The sequence below is a fragment of the Vitis vinifera genome, chromosome 5 (assembly GCF_030704535.1).
Source record: "Vitis vinifera cultivar Pinot Noir 40024 chromosome 5, ASM3070453v1".
In the NCBI taxonomy this organism is placed as follows: Eukaryota; Viridiplantae; Streptophyta; class Magnoliopsida; order Vitales; family Vitaceae; genus Vitis; species Vitis vinifera.
The window spans coordinates 10,001,456-10,025,506 of NC_081809.1; the positions used below are offsets into that span (position 1 = coordinate 10,001,456).

Below are 24,051 nucleotides of genomic sequence, written 5' to 3' on the forward strand. Positions count from 1 at the left end.
GCGAAGAAAAAAAAAGAAAAAGAACAAAAAAAAAAAGAAGAACAGAGCAATGTATAAGGGGAGATAATACCATTAAAACCAAGCTCTGCGTCACGAAGACCAAAAGAGCTTTCAAAAGAGCCTGGTGGGAGGATCTCAATGAACTTAACACACAAACACAAAATATATCCAACATGCAGCTCATACGGGAGAAGACAAAGATCAAATAAACAAAAGTCAGAAATAGGTTTGCCTCCTTAGATAATCAAAGCAATCATCTGGATATCAGCAAGAAACGTAAGGTGATCCTAAAAAATAAGATAAGATAAAGTAAAAGATAATCCAACCTGACTGATTCATCTCCTACCTCTCTTAAAAAAATGCTTTCCCCCTTACTCCCTCTGTCCTCTCGTCCAGCCGTTCCTCTCCTCCTTTCTTTCTTGGTGTCCTCTCTTGCAAACCACTCTTCTGCCCTCCTATTCACCGATCAGCAAGCATGGCTTGCCCAACCACTCTCCCTGCTGCTGCACGCCTGCTGCAACCGGCATCAAGCCCTCAACTTCATGGGTGCCCGTCCCATCTGGCCGGGATTCATGGTAAGAGAGGGGGGGTCCCCCTCACACTTCAAAAGAATAACCAAACCCCACTCTAACAGCCCAAAAACTCTTCTGAATATCCTCCAACAGGTGTCTCCACCCCATTGCATTTCCAACCCACTACTTGATTCACTGACCACCCAACCAGGAAGCAGCATCTGGCTCTTTAAGAGCCATCCACTTGGCAAGAAGTGTGACCTGCAACAAATGAAAAAAAACAAGCCCCATATGGGGGTCTACATAATGCTCTAAATGCAATTGTTCTTAAATTTGAAGAATTGATTTTGACGTTTTTATTTAATATAGCACTCAAGCTTTGGTGAAATTATTTTTGGTTTGGTTATTAAAATCCGCACAAAGTCAATATAAGATAATAAGAAGAAAAGTAGGTTTTGACTCATTAATTTAAAAAATTCTAAAAAAAAATTAATTTTTATAAATCAGTTTAATTTTTTATCTATTTAAAAATATTTTAAAATATATACACTTTTTATAAATCAAATAATGATTTTCTAAAATACCCTTTTATTTGATAATATTCAATAAAATTATCCAAAACTAATTTATCATTTTAATTTGATAAAAATGTTTTACAACTAAATATATTATAAATTCTTTATTATATATATAACATAAATAATAATATTTTACATTGATATTAGGGATGACTCACTTTAGTTACATTTTTGTCTTTCAAAATAATTTTAAAATTATGTTTAGTTTTTATTTTAAAAATTCCAAAAAAATCTATAACATAAAAAACTACATCATAATTAAACGTTACACATGATAAAAAAGAAAATATTAATAGCATTAGTACGGTTAATATTATTGTTAATGGTTTTTTTCTTTTTGGGGACGGGACCCACTGAAAATGGCGGACAACTTCCGGTTGTTGACTTGATTGGAATTTGGAACTATGAACTGAATATTTCTTTTTTAATGGATGAATCAAGGGCGGATATCTATCGTCATAGAGTGGTGGGTCTACACTCGGGTGACTCTTTGAGTCTTCTCTTGTAACTTATATTCTAACAGCGGGGGAAGGATGGAAGAACAGAAGAATAGGAGAGAGATGGAGACACAGCAGCCGTGGAGGTCGCTGAGATTCTCATTCAGAAATGCAACAATCATAGTCTGTTTCCTCAATCTCATAGCTGCTCTTCTCTTGCTTCAGGGTTTTCTCTCTTCTGCTTCCACCCGCAAATTCTCCACTCCTCGTCCCGATACAGGCATGCCCCTGTCTTGCTCTCTTTATTATTTTTTTCTTCAATCATACTGTTATGGGTTTTTTCAAATGAGGTACAATGAATCTAGCGTTTCGCGTAACCTAGCTAATCGTGCTGGTTTTATCTTTTAATTTTATTTTTTGGGTGGTTCAATCCAAGAAGAATGGCGGGTTTCTGTTAAATTAGGTAGTTTTGCGTTCTTATTTGTATGTTGGGTAATTGAATCAAGGAAGAATGAAGGGTGTTTCTTGAATGAAACAAATCGGTATTTGACCTAATGGTTTCGGTTGGGGGTTTGGTGTTCATGTATGCTAGAGAGGGTTTTGGTGAATTGGATGGAAATCTGTTGTTTTTGGTGATTTGGAGGTGTAGGGGTTTGGTCAAGAGACTAGTATTATATCATGGTTGAAGGGTTCATTATTGAGGGATTGAAAAACATTTTAGGATTCTTTGCACACCATTTTATCTTTTTCAGTTCTTATTACTGTGCTTCCTAGGAAATAAATTGGAGAATGGTGATTAATTGCTTGACTCTTGGATTCGTGTTTTCTTCAATTCGATCATCTTTTAGTTTTTTGGGAATTCATAATCACAGTTGTTTTGAATAATCCATGTAACAACTTGTATATTGGAATTAAAAGTAGTGTTGTAAACTTAGTAGCTATGTTATTTTGAGGTTACAGAGACATTGTAATGTTTTAGCCTCTCTTTTCAAATTCCGGATAATTAAATTAAATTGATGGAGATTTTTTACTGTTTGTTTATTTATGGAGCTGTTTATTAATTGCATACTTTCTTGTTGAGTAGGCTAAATTTTGTAACTTTCCCCGTTTTTTCCAAGCTGATGTCGTTTGTCAGTCTTTTACTTTGAATTAAATTTGTGGAAATGGAACTCTTGTTGGGTGATGTTAATATTTTGATCTTAATATCACAAAACTGAAATGGGATACAATCAAAAGCATATCACGCAAATACATCAAATTTAATTTATTACTCCATTATCGGCTATGGATGATATAGTTGGTTTTGCAAGCCATTGCCTTTAGCCTGCCAAGAAGGAAAATAATAGGTATTTTCAGGCTCAATAAACAAAGACGACAAACATAATTCAGTTGCTGGACCTACTGGAATCAAGCTTTTGAAATGACCCTCACCTTTTCTTCTTCATTTCTCTTTTTTTTTTCTTTTTTCCAAATTTTTTGGCTTGTTCTAGTTTTAGCATATGTTTACCATTTTGGGATGAGGGAGCATTGGAGAGAATGAGCAGTGGGCACTAATCCATTGCTTGGTGCAACAGTTACTTTCCAGACTGTCATGTGTGAACACATGGGTCCAAGCTATGGTTAGGTCTATCACAGGCTACACTACACTTACCAGAACACCTGAGATGGGTCCTTGCACTATGTAGGGCCTCGGGATGAGAAGTCTTTCCTGCATTTAAGGAATTATCATTGTCTGATTATTTTTCATTTGAACAAGATGGTGTCAATTTCTCAATTGCCTTATCTCATCATATCCTCTGTATTATAATTATATTCCAATTGGTGCATCCTGATTAACCTGAAACTTTTCTTACTGGAAAATGTTTAGAAACAAGAATAAGAATTAGGTATTGTAGCTAGATGATTGAGATATTGAGTTTACATATGACTTTTCACTTTCTTATGGGTACTTCTTCTAGACTTGTTGGATTGTTTAAAAGTTCAGAGTCATGTTTTCCTGTAGTGATTATTGATTCTCTGCAGAACTAATAAATTCCACAATAATTAATGCTGCAGACCGCAATTTTAAACACCAAAATACAATGTGGATTAAAATTGGGTGTGGTTTCCTGGATACACTGGCAAATATTATATTTTTCAATCAAAGGCTGCTAGAGTGCACTTCTTGGCATCATTCATCTTCGTGGTCACTTGTGGCATGGCTTACTCTAGACACTAACACTGTGAAAATATATTTTCCTGGCCCATTTAAATTTGACTTCACCATTTTGAAATTTACATTACAGGTTTTTATTCTTGATGAGGAGGTTTTTTCCGGCTCTAAGATGTTTAAATTGAATTTCCTTGAATATCATTTAATTGCTTCCCTTTTATGGTATCCTAAGTTTCAGATGAATCCAGAATTTATACCTATAACTTGTGCACGTGTTGTTGCCTTAGCTTTGGACTTTACAAATTGATTCTAAATATTGAGTAAAAAAGTTTGAATCAGAGGCATCCCTTTAAGTATGATTTCATGATTGAATATCATTCCATTAAGTATGATTTTGTGATTGAAAACAGAGCCCTTGAATGAACCAAGGGACATTGAATTACATTTTTTTATAAGCACAATTAATTAAAAATAAATAATTTGGCGTTGCCCAGACTCGAACCGGAGACCTTAAGTGTGTTAGACTGACATGATAACCAACTACACCACGACACCATGTTAAAGGAACATTGAATTACATCTCATCAACATAAACCTATTGTTAGTGTTTTTGTTACCAAATAGGATGAAGGTTCTGGGGTTAGATGTGACCAATGTGCTGAAAGTATTGTTGTTGTTTACATATAAAACATTCTTAATATAAAAAACCTTATCATATATCCTTGATTCTGTGGTTTTCTTTTCTTTATTTGTGATGCTTATCAATCATTTAGCAGTGGACATGATAGTGAACTAGTACATGTTTAATATTTTGGACTGCAGTTCAGCTCAATTACATTAAGGAATCTGAAGAGATGCGTCGTGCTATGGAACCATTGGAACTGATAAAAAGAGTAAGTATAAGAGTGACTTTATAATTTTAATCATTTTACTATAAATTTGGTTAAATTTTCTATTAAGTAAACACAAATGATCTGTTTTTACATGTAAAAGCTTGAGGGCTTGAGATATTCTTTTAATTGATTGGAATTTTCCCCTTCACTTTCTATTTAATGTTAAACTAAATAAACAAAAGTGCTGTGATGAAATTCACACAATATTATGGCTGAAATCCTTTCTAAATTTAGGTGAGGGAAATTACTCAAGAAGCTTATGTGGAAGCAGAGATAGTCCAACCGAAAGATACAAAGCAGACCGCTGCAGAAGATCTATCCAAAAGGTTAAAGGACTCACGCTCCTTTAGTGATGCTGCCAGCCAAAAAGGTAACTAACTGGGTTTTGCCCTATAACAAACTATCCTCAAGCAAAGAGTGAAGTCTATTGTGGTGCTTGATATAGAAATTCTTCATGATTTTGGTCAACTATAACTAATTTTACTGAAGCAAACATATTGGCCTTTAGGCTTGATGTGAATCCTGGTGATCTTTCCATTGAAACAGTTGCACCCAGAAACTGGACCTATGAGCAGGCACATCAATAAAGTAGAAATATATTTTCTGACATAGAATATGAGTTATTCAAATGTTAAATCTTGGTGATCACAACACATGCACAATAAACATTTTGAAGAATAATCGATAGTATGCAATCATTTGAATAACAGTGCCTAGAATGTGAAATGCATGCCTTTGTCTTGTTTGAAATTGGACATCTGGAGAGGGGGTGCAAACATAGTTTTAAAAGGCGCACCTAAGGTGCAAAAATCTCCTATAGCTTTTGGCCTTAGGCACGTTAAGTGGCCTTAGGCAAGCTCCTATTTTTGTTTTTGTTTTCTTGAAGTATAGTGGTGGATATCTCCACTGCAACTATTCATCCTCAACATTAGTGTCATTGTAGTGCCTCCTAACTTTCATCATATTTTCTCTCTCTGTATTTTCCATCACACTGAATAGCAGAAGTCAGTGTTCCTTCTAATTCATTTTTCCTATTCCTGCATTGTCTCTTCAATCTTTAGCCTCAGGCTTAGGTGAATTTTTATGCCACATGGTAGCACCTAAACACCAATGCCATCTGCAATTTAAGCCTTTATCAACATGATAAATTCCTTAGGACAAACACATGAATCAAGCACTGATTCTTAGTCAATTTGTTCAAGACATTCACCATGCCACCAAGACCTATCATTTTTTTTTTCTTAATCTTCCATATAATTGACACATTTGTTGAGAATCGGTGCTGCAAATAGGTAAACATGCAAGGGTAAAAGCTGTACAAGTCATGGTTTTTGTGAATTCTGATTGCCCCATGTAATGAATATCTGCTATATGTTCTTATTAAGCTTTTTTTTTCTAATACGTCTGTGTACAGCCCTGGAGGAATGGCGTAAACGGAAGATGGAAAGAGCCCGACAGCGGCAACTGGAAAAAAATTGAACAGCATCCATGACTCAAGCTTGACATTCTTCCTCCTCCAAATTGATTTTGATATGTTATACTAAACACCCTCTTCAACACTTCAATATTATCTGCCTTTATGCCATGTTTACTTTCAGGAAAGGGAATGAAAGGAATGTGAATGATTTCCTTTCCTTCAGACTTCTCTGTTTACTTCAATATAGGAATCATAAAGGGTGGTGATCCCACAACTTTCAAGAAAACCCAAGAGGAATGTGATTCCTGGAATGGAATCATTATAAATTGTCCATTTTGCCCCTATATTAAAAACAGTTATTAAATATTTATAATTAAAAGTAAATAATTTTACATTTGAATATGATAGATAAGAGTTATAATTGTAAAATATATTTTCATTAAAAGAGATTTGGGATAAAGAATAACTTAGCTATTCTGAATTAATATTTAAAATTATTTTTAATATATTAAATTATTTTATTAAATATATTTAATTTATTCAATAACTTAAATTAAATCATTAAGTTATATTAATTTATTTATCAAATGCCTTTTAAGTTATTACTTTAAAACTTATGCCTTGATTTTTACATTAAATATTAGGATTATTATTTAATAAGCTAATTTAAAATTTATTCTAATTCATTGAATCCATAAATTTATCCTCATTAATTCTAACTAACATTCATCCTTCTTAATTGTAAGTTTGTAACTAATAAAACTAATAAATAAAGAGTAATATAATCAACTTGAAAATAATCAACGTTATTCTAAGAATTTCTAAGTTGATCCACACTCAAATTGGCATCCCTCATCAGCCATGAAAATTGATAAAGCATTTTCTTTGTTCAAAATTTTCTCTTTTGTTTTTGCTTTCTCCTATTAAACTAAGAATGTGTTTAACAATAATTTTAAGAAATGTTTTTCTTTTCAAGTATTAAAGATGATAGAAACACTTTTTAAAATTACTACAAACACTCTAATAGTCCCTCACTCATTTATTATACTATTTTGAAGTTGGTGTTATAAGTCAACATATGGTTCTCATCAATATAAATTTGAATGAATAAGGATTCTTGTATGATTTAATTATCAATATTATCGTTTAATAAATAAATAAATAAAAATTAAAATACACCATCTAAAATACAAAAGCAAAAACAACACAAAAAAAAAGTAAAAAATACAAGAATCTTAATGGGTGAAAATATTTTAAGTTCTTTACAGGATTGATAAAAGATAATATCCATACTTCAACTACTTACTGAAAATTTATATGCTTCTTTATTATTATTATTATTCTTTGCTTATGTGGCATTTTGATCTTATAAAATAAATTTTTTATTATTTAATAAAACATCATAAATATCATTTTTAGTGACCAATCTCTCTTTATGTTAAATAAAATATAATTTCATCCTTTTATATCCAAAAACTAAAATAGGCTATATATGATCACATCTTTTAGTTAATCACATGCCCAACCAAACATGAGCTTAATGTTTTTGCTCTGACAACAATGATGCAGTGAGCGAGGCAGCGCGACTAGCACATCCCCAACCGCATCCTTATTCATACCTCTCATTTTATTTGAAGGCAACAAAAGTCAATAAGAAAAAGTACTAACAAAGATGCCTAGTTCAAGAGTTGCACGATAAAAGCCTTTAAAACATCCACATCCGTCCTCCCTCCAACTCACCCCCACTCTGCTTAATCTTAGATCTTGCATCACTTACAATCGCATAAAAAATTCAACAAAAGAAAGGCATTGAAAGAACAGAAGAAAAGCATCAAAAGAACCGGATCATATCCATCCATCAATATGCACATGCACTGATACAACTTCTGTACAAGTTTTTATCCGATTAGAACATATATACAGGCTCAAACTACAGAAGATCATATAGTTATTTGTACAAGATTATGGATTTTGTGGCACATATCTCAGCAGCAGAACAGCATGAGGATTCCTTCAATAATCCAGTTAAAGACTATATTGTCGAAAAATGTTACCAGAATCACTGAAGTGGTATCCCTACCTTAGTAGATTGCACCTCGTTCTAGTAATTGATTTCCCTTTCCATTCACCACCTAGGCGTCATTGTGACGTGAAGGCCAGAAAATAGAAAGATAAAGCCATATCAGTGTAAAGGCTGGGTCACAGCTTTTCTATAATCTCATACCAAGGTCCAGATTTACAGCATTCCATCTTCAGGGAAGAAGTGAGGACCAAAAACTTTCAAAACCAGGCAACAAAACTGTTGTCAATGTGTAATTCGACGCCCATCTGCATATAATATTTGGAGTGCAAATAATCACTGAATGAACGAACAGGGATGCAACAATAAATTTTAAATTCTTGTTCAGTTGTGTGCATGATCCTATTGTTTAATATAAAATGAAGATGATATGACAAGTATCAAGTACTATATAATCAAGTCACTTCCCAGTTGCCTACCAGGACCTTAAAATGTTAAAGCCAAGCTACTCAGGATTGTTTATCAGGATGATAAACAAGGTCTTTATCATCATTCAGTTCTATCCAGTACATATCCTCCAATAACTGACACGGCATCATCACTAACTAAGCATCCGGCTAGTTTCAGAAACTGTGCAAGCATATAAAAACAAGGATGAGAAAATTATATATCCTCCTACTCAAGATAATTAAACCAATGTGCCTAGAAAATGCATATGGTATAAATACATTCCAGCTTCTAGGATCCAGAAGATCCAGAGAAACTTATTGTGGCCTGGAACAGAAGAGGGCAGCTGAACATCTTGTGAGATGAGAGGTTATGAGTAGATCAAGGCGCAAGGAAACTGGCTCTTAGGGATTACAGTGCGCAATAAGGCCTTCATTAGTAAATGGTTATGGATGTTTCATAAAGAATATAGCTCTCTGGCATTCTATTATCAGAAAGAAAATATGGTCAATGTCCCAAATGATGGGATGCTAACCTTGACACCAGAGTTCCACACTGCTTTCCATGAAAAGCCATCTCTAAGGATGTCTGGGACTTCTCTCAGTATGATGGATTTTCTGAAGATCCATACCGGGGAGATTAAAGTTTCTGCTCCACTTCCTCCATGGCTGTAACATCTTTCAAGGACTCCCCCCATCTTATTCTATCTCCAACAATCCACGACCCCTAAATTCTTACTTCCATGGATATCAAGAAATTAAGGGTTCCATATCCTTTCTCCTACAAAATATTTACTATCCTGTTTCACATTGATCAGAGGTACTGTCAGAATTTTTAGATTCCTTCCCATCAACATACTGCTTTACTTTCCTTAAAAAGAGGGGTTCTCAGACTTGCTTTCTCCCAGCGATATTGTTCTGGAAGACTAAAATCTGTGCAAAGTCAAAACTTTTACATTGCTAATGGCTCATGAAAAGTGAATACTAACAATCTCTTTCAGATCAAGACAACTTATAAAGCCTCCAATGAAAACAGAAGCACCTAATGTAGAGAGAATAATAGGACAGCTAATCATCTCTCCTGAGCCCTTCCACATGTGTTATGGCATTGATTGTTCCTTAAGACAGAGACCTATTCAGTAATGCAAGAGATCTCACAAAGACTGAGAATTTCCTTCCAGTGCCTTGGTCCACAACCAAGGAGTAGAGATTTGTTGCATTATTTTCTGTTGGCTGCCGTGTGGGTTATTTGGTTGGAGAGGAACAGGGCAATAAACCCAATCTCTGAATTCGAGTATTGCTTCTATGGCCTTCTATGATAAAAGAGTTCCTGGACATGCCCTTTAGCTTGCTATCCAATGATGGAAAGCGACAAGTGATTATTCTTTGAGGAGATGAACTAGCATCTGTTAATGGTACCTTCATCCATTTGGTTGTATCAAAACTTCTTGTAACCCAAGTTGTTTCAGCACTAGAGCCTCCTTAAGAGAGCTCACAGGTAAGTTACCGATTGGGCTTTCTCTGAGCCAGCCGACTGTGGTTGGAACAGTGAGACTGAGATTAGCACTATCAAAAGACTGGCAAGAGGCTAGGAAGTTAGGTTTGAGGAACACCTTGGTCCACAGGAATTCTTCACTTGTTCTTGCTTGGTCTTCTAAAAACAGGGGATCATAGATAATTATTGGATAAGGCAAATCTAGAACATGTCAGGAAATAATACACCTACCTTCAGTTGGAGATATAAATCAGTGAATCAACAAAGTGAACATGTAAACCAAGAAAGGCACTTGTTCCCAAAAGGAATTTGGGACTTCTTGCCTGTATATAGTGGCAATGATCAGAATCCTCTTTTTTTTTTTTTTTTCTGCCATAGAAGTCAACTCATAAATTGTTATAGGTTTTTTTAAAATCTCTATGCATCAGTGCCTTTCTTTTTTCTTTTTTTTTTAAGGACATTGAAAGGTAAATAACATGGGTACACATGAAACACATATATCACAAAATAAACTAGAGAAATAGATTACCAATGTCATGAAAGAGATAATGGAGTTAAAAGAAGTAAACATAGAGTACATGTCATATGTACATAAAAATTAAGAAGAGTCTAATAAAATAAACTTAACATGACAAGAAGACAAATAAATTCATCATAAAATCCACAAATTAAAACTTTTGAACTTTTTTTTTTTTTTTTTGTAAACTGAGAATGCACCTAACAGCAAAGCTTTTATCCCCAACTGTCGATGCAGCAAACTCCAAGTGATGTGGGACTGCCCATCTAGCCCACCTTGCTTAAATACCTAGGAAGCTTGAACTAGAGACCTCTTGTTTATTGTCAGAGGGCACTACTGTCAAGCTACAACACCAGGGGTGAGTCCACTAATAAATATTGCTATGCCAAAATTTTCAAATTCTTATGCATCCCCAACTAATATACCAGAAGGAAAACTATGATCAACTACAAGCACAACTATATTTCTTTGTGATCAATTGACATAAATGTGTTAATATATGCTCAAAGTTTTACCTTTTCAAGGTTGTCATCATCCAGTTTAAAGGGGCAAAAACTCGCCCCAGGGCTTAGGGTAATGACTTTTGGCAATGAACTGAAGGGTCTGAAGATCGAGCTTCCCGAGTATTTGAGTAGTGTAAGGTAGAGGGATGGGTTTGAGCTTATATAACCTAGGTTTTGCTTCATTGACAATCAGGATAAATATCTAACCGTTAGCATTAATTCCTCATCATTACAATAAAAAGAAAACGGAGGGGAGGCAGGGAACTCAAAAACAAAAGACCAATCCATTAAGAAGAAGTTTTCAAGTCTCACTCAACATCCAAACCATCTAAAAAACATATCTTTCATTTGAATACTACTTCCATATTTAGTATAACAATAATTAAACTCAATTTTCGACAACACATGTACATGTTTCCTTAAATGTAACATTATCCCTATACTCTATTGAGACCTTTTGGATGAAATAGGCTTTTTTTCCTCAAAATCTTTATCTTCCTTTTCAAGAAGGATAACCAAGCTTTTTTCTACTAGAAAAAAGTTATTTAAAACTCTAAAGCCTTATCAAAGTAAAAGCCTTCACATGGCTAGGGTGCATAAGAGAGTGAAAATTCACATGGAATACCTTAGAGTCATTAAATTGAACACGTATTCTTTGCAAACTAAGTGAGGAATCTTCTTATCAATTGTTCCTCCATTTCTCCTTTGCTAATGACTTACAACAATACTGTAGACCCTCAATTTTGTCCCTCGACACTGGCATTTATCCTTCGGGTGTCACATCCACCCATCGTTCGCATATGGCACCACTAGGGCCCCTTTTGGGCTTAGTCGGTGTCCGAGCCTCATGTGGGTTTGTCTGTGGTCCATTGTGGTGCATATGTGGTTCATTTTGGAGGGTCACCATGGCCATTTTCCTAGTTGTTCACATCACGCTATAGGAAGGAAGTGGGGTCATCCCGATGTTTTAGCTTAGTTGGAGTTTATAGGGGCATGTTGAGGTTCAGAGCACTCGGGCTTTTTTTGATCGTATCTCCCTCATCCAAACTCGGAATCAAGAACCGTTTCTTTTTATGGATTCCTTATTCTTCCAAGAACATTCTGTAAAATTTTCAAAATTTTTTGCAACCGGTCGGTTGGTTGGCAGCCGGTTCAACCGGTTCAGCCGATTCATCGAGTCAGCCGGTGTAGAACACTGATTTTTGGTAATTGTTTTGATCATACCTCCCTCTTCCGAACTTGGAATCACGCACCGTTTTTTTTAATGGATTCCTTACTCTACTAGGAACATTCTGTCAAATTTTCAAAATTTTTTTCCATCGGTTCGACCAGTTGGCATCCGGTTCGGCCGGTTCAACCGGTTCATTGAGTCAGTTGAGGTAAAACACTAATTCTAGTAATTTTGAGGCCCAAATCCTACATGGCTCAGGCCCGTAAGCTCCAGATCGGTTTTGGGCAATGTTGTGGGTCCATTTTGGGCCTTGGTTTGGGTTCCTTGCAGCCCACCACAAATCCATATGGATTCTTGGTGGTGAAGCAAGCTGAAAACTGAAGGAGTGAGTTGGCCTCGTAAGTTTAAGAGAAGTAATGAGGGGTGTGGTTCCCATGCTGATGAAGGGGATTTCGGTGCTGAAGGGGAAGGAATCCAGGAGGCTCAAATGCTAAGAGGGGTATGAGTATAAAATGTGAGAGGATAGGAGAGCAAAGGGGAGGAGGGGACATTTTGGAGAGGGGAAATTTTGCTGGTGAAAAAAACAAAAGGTCAGTAGCATCTTCTGAGTTGAGAGCGTGGGGGAAAGCTTCAGCACTGTGGTTTTTTTGAAGAGGAGAGTGACAGCATCTCAGTTTTGGAAGTCATCATCTGCATACACGGATCATATTTGGTGGAGATTCTGAGGTAAGCATGTTGAATTTTCTTTACTTACAATTTATCTTCCTCGTCTTCATATGCTTTTTCTCCTTCCTCATCATCTTTTCTTCCCTTTGATATGAAGATTGTATTGCTTGGGTGTGGATAATAAAGGCTACACATGATTGTTGTTGATTGGTTATTAATTATTTAGGAACTTTCTGACCGAATTTGGGATTTTTTATCAACCAACTGGTTCAACCGGTTCAGCACCATAGCTGGCAGCATCTGTCAGCCATGAGGAACACTTGTCTTTCTTTGTCTGGTTCTCACTCATCCGGGCTCGGAATTGAGAACCGTTTCTTTTGTTTGCTTCCTTAATCACTTAGGAACTTTCTGATCGAATTTGGGATTTTTTACCAACCGGTTCAACCGGTTCAGCACCATAGCTGGCAGCCTCTGTCAGCCATGAGGAACACTTGCCTTTCTTTGTCTGGTTCTCACTCATCCGGGCTCGGAATTGAAAACCGTTTCTTTTGTTTGCTTCCTTAATCACTTAGGAACTTTCTGACCGAATTTGAGATTTTTTATCAACCGACTGAACCGGTTGGGAACCGGTTCAACCGGTTCAGCACCATAGCTGGCAATCTCTGTCAGCCATGAGGAACACTTGTCTTTCTTTGTCTGGTTCTCACCCATCCGGGCTCGGAATTGAGAACCGTTTCTTTTGTTTGCTTCCTTAATCACTTAGGAACTTTCTGACCGAATTTAGGATTTTTTATCAACCGGCTGAACCGGTTTGGAACCGGTTGAACCGGTTCAGCACCATAGCTGGCAGCCTTTGTCAGCCATGAGGAACACTTGCCTTTCTTTGTCTGGTTCTCACTCATCCGGGCTCGGAATTGAGAACCGTTTCTTTTTTTTGCTTCCTTAATCACTTAGGAACTTTCTGACCGAATTTGGGATTTTTTATCAATCGGCTGAACTGGTTGGGAACCGGTTCAACCGGTTCAACACCATAGCTAGCTGCCTCTGTCAGCCATGAGGAGCACCTGCCTTTCTTTGTCTGGTTCTCACTCATCCGGGCTCGGGATTGAGTGTCGTTTCTTTTGTTTGAATCCTCACTCATTTAGGAGTTTTCTAGAAAAATTTGGGAATTCTTCTCAATAGGTTGTACTAGTTGAGAACTAGTTCAACTTGTTCTGCTGGAGGACTTTAGGTAGCCCTCGATTTTGGCATTTTTCGAGCCCTTATCCATGGGGGCTCAAACCCATTTGCTATAGGGCACTTGTGAGCCATCTTGAAGGTTTAAGTCAGTATTTGATTTCAGTTAGTATGGACAATTTTGAAGTTATGGGTGGTGTGGTCTAGATGAGTCTAGTTCGATTTGTATGACATTTGGGGAGTCCCTTACCTCATTTCAACCAGCTATCTTCCTTTTTGGCACAAGCTTTGATGCTTGATTTTGAATACATGTTGTGTGACTGACTCACCCTCTGCTGCAGCGCTTGGCTAGGGACCACAGGTACGCATCATTGGCTTTGGTTGTTGAATTCATATGCATGCATGGTGCTTAATCTTGAATGTTTGTTATGTGTTTATCTATGTTTGGCTGACCTTTTATGCAGCGCTTGGCTAGGGACCACAGGTACGCACCCATTGTTTTGTTTGGTTGAATTCATATGCATGCCAAATACCAATTAGGATTGTGTGATTCATGACATCTATTTAGCCTAGGGTTTCATTTGACCTTTGACCCATATGCTCCCACATACCCAATTCATTAGTAGAGACCTAGAGGGGTGCTACCTCGCATGAGGTACCTTCCCAACGGGTAACCTGATCCCCGGACCCAGAATCTAGTTTTCGTAAACCGCTTTTTCCATACTGGGTTTATTAGGGGTTTTTGTTCTTACTTAATTTTCCCCATTTTAAAAACAAAAATAAAAAGTAAGTGGCGACTCCAAACAACATCGTTCCTCACCGGGGGCGGGTTTTTCAAAACTGGAAAACACCAACTTTTTTTCATTTCTTTCTTTTCTTTTAAAAGCGAGTCGCGTCGGTCCGGTGGATCGGGTGAGGGTCCACAAATACATTTTCTCTTTAGTGGGCATTATGTCAATGATCCCAAGAGATTCCAAATCAGTTATTGCATTTCAGGGATTTGGGAAGGACACTAATAGTAGAATTATTTGGTACTATACTATATGGAAGGCGCAAGAGAAATGCTAAGATTTAAGGATAGACAAAGAACTCAAGCAAATTTGAAGGATTAGATTCATTTTTAAATATCTTAGTGGCAAGTTTTGTAGATTGGATTCATCATTTAATGTCTCTTTAGACATCTATTACCAAGGAGTTTATAGGCATTCCTATAGTTTAATCCCACTGGATTATTAAGGTTTCGTCACTCTTCCTCTTAAAGGAGTAGATATTTTCATATGGATATTCAAATAGAGCATATGTGCCCATGTCCACATAACAAAAAAGCCTAAAACTTATAGAATATTAGTTACATTTTCTGCAAACCATATTTAAAGCCCATAAGTCAAAGAAATTATTGACTTTTTTATGAAAGCCATATTTGAAAAACTTAGTAAAGAAATAGTTTTTCTTTTTCTTTTTTCTTTCAAAACTTCATTAGGTAAACCTCAAAATTGGAAGCTAGATATATTTTGTCTTATATGATAGAAAATTTGAATTCAAAAAAGGACACAAGTTGTTGTGAGTTTGTCTTTCTTAATAAGAAAACAATTTCTTACAAAGAATACAAAGAAAACAAAGGCCTGAGGAGATCTAGAGGAGTGAGGGTAGGGTATGGGGTGGGAGTGTGGAAGGTGATAAGTAGGTGGGAAGGCTTTAAAAATAGAATGGTCTTTAGGATAGGAAATAGACAAAGGATTAAGTCCTGGGAAAATGGATGGTGTGGGGATGAGCCCTTAGGTGAGGCTTTCCCCGCACTATTCTCAATAGCATCCACCAAAGATGCATGGATAGCTGAGGGATAAGGGAGCAGATTGCGGAGGGTGGCAGTTGGAACCCCATATTCATGAGACAAATCTATGACTAGGAACGAAATGAGGAGGAGGCCCTTTCTAGGAAATTACATGCTCAGTAGATTTGCAGTGGTATAGAGGGTAAGATGATTTGGCAAAGATGTGAAAATTTCTCATATAAGTCTCTTTATTCCTCTTTTTCCATTGAAAGCTTAGAAGCGTTTCCTTCGAGCATGATTTGGAATCCTTGGGTTCTGGTGAAGGTGGGGTTAAAAGCATGGGAAGCTACATGTGGGAGGATCTTCACATTGGACTAGCTTAAAATGAGGGGATGTAGAATACCGAATAGATGATATTTAGACAAAGGAGATACAGAAACAGTCGATCATACCATTTTTCATTGATTTAAAGCAGCCATGTTGTAGCATCTTGTTTATGCTCTTTTTGGGATAGAATGGGTGATGCATTCCATTGTAAGAGAGACACTCTTAAGCTAGCATGGACACTTTGTCAGAAAGAAAGCTTACAGAAACTGCTCTCTTGTGTATATTTTGGACCATTTGGAAAGAAAAAAATAGGAAATTTTTTAAAACATTGAAACCGGGGCTCAAGCAACCAAGAAAACTTTCATGTATATCTTTTGGAAGTGTGGTAGAATGTACACAGATGTTAGCTCTCTGTCCATGTTGGACTCCATTGATTGGTTGAGCTTTAAGTGAGACAGGGGAGTTGTTTTTTGTGTTATCCCTTAGCTTGGTTTGGCCTTTTGGCGCCTTTGTATACAATGTGCATACCTTTGTGCACCCTTTTGTTAGGCATTGTTAATATATTCTAACTTTGCCTATCAAACTAATAAGGGAAAAAAAAACATCAAAAACATGAGGCCAGAAATATCCAAAAGCAATGGTTAATGAAAATCCAATTGAAAATTAAATGCATACGACAAGAAGGAAATAAGAGGAAATCTGACATGTTCAAACCATTACAACCAAAATAGACTACATTTCAAAGACCCATAAAACTGATTAAAAAAAGAAAGGAGAAAAAAAGATTCTTAAATCCTTTAAAAAACATAATTTTGCATAACCAGCAATTGTATGAAACTAAAACATCCCCTGTCTCACACTCTAGGTTCCATCCTCCAGTACCACCTACAAATAGATGACACAGTTGAAATTGAACTAGAGCAAGAGCAAAGCTGAGAAAGGACATCAATCGAATAAATCATCTTTAAAGATGGGGAAAATAGTGCAAGTTAATATGATTCTAAAACACAGAAAGAAACTGCTAATGGTTACAGAAGAGTAAGTTGAGTTTACCTTAGTGCATCATATCCTCAAAACTCTGCTGCACCACCACATTTCAAAAATGAATCAATGTTTTAGTACTATTCAGTTACAGATAGGAAGCTTCCCAGTCCATTCATCAGCCACGCCATAATCTAAGCTAAGCTCTCTCAGAGGAGGGATGTTTTCCATGGCAAATAGCATAAGGCGAGGGAACAATAAATTATGGTGATCATATAGCACAAACTGCACAAGCACATTAGGACATGAACTGTGGCTCATATAACAAGCAAGATTCCTCATTCTTGATACATCCATTGCAAAATCTAATGGAGGAATTGAGGGATGCATCGGTCGTACATAATCCGAGTACACTTTGGAAAAGTCACCCCATTCTGCCCATCTATCAGTAAATCGATTGGGATAAATCAAAGTATCACCATTCATACTAAACAGTGCTGCCTGCTCCCTTGTGAGAACAACCCCAGCATACTCACATATAAAAGCTCCAGCCTGTATCAAGTCTAAGGACCTAACTCCCCAACCAGTTTCCCTCGATCTAAACACTTCAAACCTATTCCGCAATCCTTTCTGAGTCAGGCGATTCCTGCAAGTTGGTGGGCAGCGGCAGAAGCTCCCGCATTCAAATATCACTGGCTTCCCTCTCAAGAGAAACCCATTTTGATCGTAAGCAAACTCACCCCCATTTCTCTGCGCACAAACGCAATCATCAGTACAACCTGCAACGCAGTCACACCCACTTCCATTTCCCCCAAGATTATAAGCATGGAGCGGAAACACAGTCCTCGGAAGATACTCATAATACATTGGTTCATTATCACCATCAATATCATTGAACAGAAAAACAGGGATATTCTCTTTCTTCGTTGAAAGATCATCACAAAGGTAACCCACCGGTCGAACAGTCAAGGGGCTAACCCTAAGATTCTCAGCAAACCTTAAAATGGCACTACCCATTTCAGCTTGTCCTTCATTTCTCAGAAGCTTATACTTATAGACCCCAAAACCAGACTTGCCCACATCAAACCAGGAATCATGAATTTTATATAACCCATCATAAACGTAAACTTTACCTGTCACGCTACCCTCATACTTAATTCCTCGAATGACTCTCACCTCAATTCCGTAATGCATGCTTCGCTCCAGTGCAAGATTGCCACCTTCTAGTTTCTGGTGATCGCATTGCCTTGAAAATTTATCTTGCCCTCCATGACCAGTATAGATTAGCACATCACCCTCGTCTTGGTCGTCTTCGTAGCCACCAGAGACAATAATGCTGGTCGCAATTGGTTCCCCGTTCGAGCTCCTGCTCCCCGGCAAGTAGTCAATTCCGGCTTGAGCTTGACCATGCAATCCAACCACACACAATTCCATTCTGAAAAGAAACAAATCTCCAATGTTAATCCCCGGAATCGACCCAACGATCCGCTTATCGCGATTCAGCCACAAGCCTCGGTCTTTCATCAACTTCGCCGCTCTCAAATCCCCTCTGCTGCGCCTGGTAATAAGGCCCACTTCTCGGCGTTTCTCCTCCTCCATCATTGAGAAGATTCGGAGCGCGTCGTATAACATTCTCGTTCGTCTCACGAGGTCGCGGAAGTACCTCACGTGATCAATTGTAAGATCCGTAACTCTCACCAGCTCCGACGACCGCTGGTCCCGGCGACGCGATACAACCACGTTGGAAATCCTAGTTTCCTCCGGCACCGGCACAATTGCCCGTGAATCCGGATCCAAGACTTCGATATTCCCTAAGTTCTCCATCCTCTTGGAGAAAGCCGTCCTGAATAACTCAGAAATCCGGTAGTATTCAGAGTAAACATTGTTCTCTTCTGGAGAACCCTCGGGAGTCTGAGAAAAAACTGTATCATTAGGGTTCGAACCGGGTCCAACAAACGGCAGTTGTCCGGAGTTTACAAAGAAATTAGGGCTAGGGTTCTGGGGAAAAGACTGTAGCGGTAGAGTTGGAGCATCAAAGGGTTCGAGCTTGGGCTCGATTTTGGGGAAAATGAGGGCGGGAGTAATGGCAGTGGCAGCGGTGGAGGGGGAGGTGGCTGGGTCAGGAAGAAGATTGAGGTCTTGGAATGGGATGAGAGAACCCATTCTTGGAAAAATGTGCCGAGAGCGGTGGTGTCGATTTGATCATCAAGGGGAAGGGACCGAAGGGCTTAAGGGTGTAAAGGTTTAAAGCACAGTGAAAAGAGAGGTTTTTGAAGGCATTTTCATGGCGGATTTGAAAGGAAAATGAGGAGAGAGAGAGCGAGAAAGAGGAGAGAAAGTGAGAGGAGAAAAAGTACAATCCCAAAAACTTAAATCAGGACACCAACTCATCCTGTCAGAAGTGAAAATGAAACGCAAACATTTACACTTTGATGACCATTTTGCCCTTTCCCCCTTCCATTTTTGAAATTCATAAATTTTCCTGGACCACTGGGCCCCATTATTTTCCATAAACAGAAATATATTTAATGCTTCTGCAGGTTTTTTTTTCTTTTTCCAATATTATTTAATTTACTCAATCCTGTTGAAACAAATGCATTGAATTAGAATTACAGTGATGGATTCTTCCTCCTTTTTTTTTTTTCTCTCAATTTTTATTTAAATCATTTAATTTTGATAAAAATAAATATGAACACTAATACTTGGACGTAGATCTTTTCATACATTTATTGAAGAAGATTTTAATTTGATATAAAAATTTTATTTCTTTATTAATATTTTTTTAATTAATAAATAAAAAGAGCTGAAGTTAGGGCTGCCATGTATATCTCCATATATGTACATATAAAAAGATTCCATTAATGAGGTAGAATTGTGTACTTGTGTCGTATCTGACTTGTCGGGACAACTGACAAGACGTTGGACAGGATGGCAAAAGACTAACATAAAATGTTCAAAATTTTAATATAAATCCCAATTTGTTAATTATTTCCATTAAAAAATAATAGAAAAAATAATATAAAAAAACCTTCTTCCTTTTAAAAAATAATAATATAAAAATGAAAGTGAAATTAAAAAATAATAATTTCTGATAAGTTATTCAGGTATATTTTTTAAACTTTTGTTTAAATTGTGGGGATAATAGAATGAGTAGATGAAAAAAGAATTGTGAAATGGTATTTTTGGATTTTATTTTTATTTTTATTCATCAATAAAAATATCAGAAAATTATACAAATGTTATGATTAAGGATTTATGTAAAAAAAAATTAAGGAAAAAGATGAATTTAGGGAGAGAATAATGAGAAGGGTGTTTTGGGTATTTTCTAAAATTTAAGGTGGATGTATTAATAACTTTTCAAATTTTAAGTGGATACATAAAATGCAAAAAGAGTTCAAAAAGATATATTTATAATTTCACATTTTTTATAAAATACATATATGTCATATTAAAATAAATTAAAATTTAAATATGATGGTTTTCGGAACCATAGCTTTACTTTAATTATTTTTTTTAAATATAAAATTATTTTTATTTTAATATTGTATTTTAAAGATATATTTCTCAAATATAAAATCAATCATCTATTAAAGCTAATTATTTTGCTTTTACTTTATTTTAAAATATAAAAACAAAAATGATAATACATAAGAGTGAATAATCAAATAAGACTCCTGATTTCATAATTTTTTTTAAAAAATATTAAATATATTTATTTCTTCTTCAAAATATTAATAAAATAGCAAATAAGGTTGATTTTAGAAATAATAATATTTGGTATAAATGTGTGGGTTTACATAAAGGTTAAAATTATTAAGTACAATTGTGTTTATGGACCAGGTGTACTCAAAAATTAAACTTTGGTTCATAAAAGTCTCATAATAAATGTGGATGATATAAAATATGAAGAGACCAATATACCCTTTAAAACTATTTTCTATCGTAATGTTTGATAAACTTTTTGATGTTAAATATTTTTTTTAATAATTATCCTGAAAATTTATTATTGTTAAAAAACTAATTTTTTTTAAAAATATATTCTAAAAAATAAATTTGACACTTTTTTATAAAATACATATATGTCATATTAAAATAAATTAAAATTTAAATATGATGGTTTTCGGAACCATAGCTTTACTTTAATTATTTTTTTTAAATATAAAATTATTTTTATTTTAATATTGTATTTTAAAGATATATTTCTCAAATATAAAATCAATCATCTATTAAAGCTAATTATTTTGCTTTTACTTTATTTTAAAATATAAAAACAAAAATGATAATACATAAGAGTGAATAATCAAATAAGACTCCTGATTTCATAATTTTTTTTAAAAAATATTAAATATATTTATTTCTTCTTCAAAATATTAATAAAATAGCAAATAAGGTTGATTTTAGAAATAATAATATTTGGTATAAATGTGTGGGTTTACATAAAGGTTAAAATTATTAAGTACAATTGTGTTTATGGACCAGGTGTACTCAAAAATTAAACTTTGGTTCATAAAAGTCTCATAATAAATGTGGAGGATATAAAATATGAAGAGACCAATATACCCTTTAAAACTATTTTCTATCGTAATGTTTGATAAACTTTTTGATGTTAAATATTTTTTTTAATAATTATCCTGAAAATTTATTATTGTTAAAAAACTAATTTTTTTAAAAAATATATTCTAAAAAAATAAATTTGACACTTTTTTTATAAAATACATATATGTCATATTAAAATAAATTAAAATTTAAATATGATGGTTTTCGGAACCATAGCTTTACTTTAATTATTTTTTTTAAATATAAAATTATTTTTATTTTAATATTGTATTTTAAAGATATATTTCTCAAATATAAAATCAATCATCTATTAAAGCTAATTATTTTGCTTTTACTTTATTTTAAAATATAAAAACAAAAATGATAATACATAAGAGTGAATAATCAAATAAGACTCCTGATTTCATAATTTTTTTTAAAAAATATTAAATATATTTATTTCTTCTTCAAAATATTAATAAAATAGCAAATAAGGTTGATTTTAGAAATAATAATATTTGGTATAAATGTATGGGTTTACATAAAGGTTAAAATTATTAAGTACAATTGTGTTTATGGACCATGTGTACTCAAAAATTAAACTTTGGTTCATAAAAGTCTCATAATAAATGTGGAGGATATAAAATATGAAGAGACCAATATACCCTTTAAAACTATTTTCTATCGTAATGTTTGATAAACTTTTTGATGTTAAATATTTTTTTTAATAATTATCCTGAAAATTTATTATTGTTAAAAAACTAATTTTTTTAAAAATATATTCTAAAAAATAAATTTGACACTTTTTTATAAAATACATATATGTCATATTAAAATAAATTAAAATTTAAATATGATGGTTTTCGGAACCATAGCTTTACTTTAATTATTTTTTTTAAATATAAAATTATTTTTATTTTAATATTGTATTTTAAAGATATATTTCTCAAATATAAAATCAATCATCTATTAAAGCTAATTATTTTGCTTTTACTTTATTTTAAAATATAAAAACAAAAATGATAATACATAAGAGTGAATAATCAAATAAGACTCCTGATTTCATAATTTTTTAAGAAAAATATTAAATATATTTATTTCTTCTTCAAAATATTAATAAAATAGCCAATAAGGTTGATTTTAGAAATAATAATATTTGGTATAAATGTATGGGTTTACATAAAGGTTAAAATTATTAAGTACAATTGTATTTATGGACCAGGTGTACTCAAAAATTAAACTTTGGTTCATAAAAGTCTCATAATAAATGTGGAGGATATAAAATATGAAGAGACCAATATACCCTTTAAAACTATTTTCTATCGTAATGTTTGATAAACTTTTTGATGTTAAATATTTTTTTTAATAATTATCCTGAAAATTTATTATTGTTAAAAAACTAATTTTTTTAAAAATATATTCTAAAAAATAAATTTGACACTTTTTTATAAAATACATATATGTCATATTAAAATAAATTAAAATTTAAATATGATGGTTTTCGGAACCATAGCTTTACTTTAATTATTTTTTTTAAATATAAAATTATTTTTATTTTAATATTGTATTTTAAAGATATATTTCTCAAATATAAAATCAATCATCTATTAAAGCTAATTATTTTGCTTTTACTTTATTTTAAAATATAAAAACAAAAATGATAATACATAAGAGTGAATAATCAAATAAGACTCCTGATTTCATAATTTTTTAAGAAAAATATTAAATATATTTATTTCTTCTTCAAAATATTAATAAAATAGCAAATAAGGTTGATTTTAGAAATAATAATATTTGGTATAAATGTATGGGTTTACATAAAGGTTAAAATTATTAAGTACAATTGTGTTTATGGACCAGGTGTACTCAAAAATTAAACTTTGGTTCATAAAAGTCTCATAATAAATGTGGAGGATATAAAATATGAAGAGACCAATATACCCTTTAAAACTATTTTCTATCGTAATGTTTGATAAACTTTTTGATGTTAAATATTTTTTTTAATAATTATCCTGAAAATTTATTATTGTTAAAAAACTAATTTTTTTAAAAATATATTCTAAAAAATAAATTTGACACTTTTTTATAAAATACATATATGTCATATTAAAATAAATTAAAATTTAAATATGATGGTTTTCGGAACCATAGCTTTACTTTAATTATTTTTTTTAAATATAAAATTATTTTTATTTTAATATTGTATTTTAAAGATATATTTCTCAAATATAAAATCAATCATCTATTAAAGCTAATTATTTTGCTTTTACTTTATTTTAAAATATAAAAACAAAAATGATAATACATAAGAGTGAATAATCAAATAAGACTCCTGATTTCATAATTTTTTTTAAAAAATATTAAATATATTTATTTCTTCTTCAAAATATTAATAAAATAGCAAATAAGGTTGATTTTAGAAATAATAATATTTGGTATAAATGTATGGGTTT

At 33.8% G+C, this 24,051-nt stretch overlaps 2 protein-coding genes across 6 annotated transcripts; one reads left to right on the forward strand and one right to left on the reverse strand.

Annotated features, from left to right (window-relative positions):
- Positions 1-1,425: 1,425 nt before the first annotated feature.
- Positions 1,426-6,275, forward strand: LOC100266501 (uncharacterized). Its single transcript, XM_002282342.5, has 4 exons — positions 1,426-1,807; positions 4,502-4,572; positions 4,807-4,942; positions 5,987-6,275. The coding sequence occupies exons 1-4, from the start codon at positions 1,624-1,626 to the stop codon at positions 6,049-6,051; spliced, it is 456 nt and encodes a 151-aa protein (XP_002282378.3). The 5' UTR covers positions 1,426-1,623; the 3' UTR covers positions 6,052-6,275.
- A 1,545-nt stretch (positions 6,276-7,820) lies between these two features.
- Positions 7,821-19,449, reverse strand: LOC100261297 (histone-lysine N-methyltransferase family member SUVH9). Of its 5 annotated transcripts, XM_010651872.3 has the most exons (3): positions 17,135-19,443; positions 10,668-10,811; positions 7,821-8,317 (listed from the first exon to the last, which is right to left on the reverse strand). In XM_010651872.3, exon 1 carries the CDS (start codon positions 19,223-19,225, stop codon positions 17,207-17,209), a length of 2,019 nt encoding a protein of 672 aa, XP_010650174.1. In that variant the 5' UTR covers positions 19,226-19,443; the 3' UTR covers positions 7,821-8,317; positions 10,668-10,811; positions 17,135-17,206. The 5 variants fall into 5 exon arrangements, with proteins under 5 accessions (XP_010650174.1, XP_002282386.1, XP_059592924.1 ...); XM_002282350.5 differs by lacking the exon at positions 10,668-10,811 and having other exon boundaries at positions 17,135-19,449; XM_059736941.1 differs by lacking the exons at positions 7,821-8,317; positions 10,668-10,811 and adding an exon at positions 8,324-8,639.
- Positions 19,450-24,051: the final 4,602 nt, after the last annotated feature.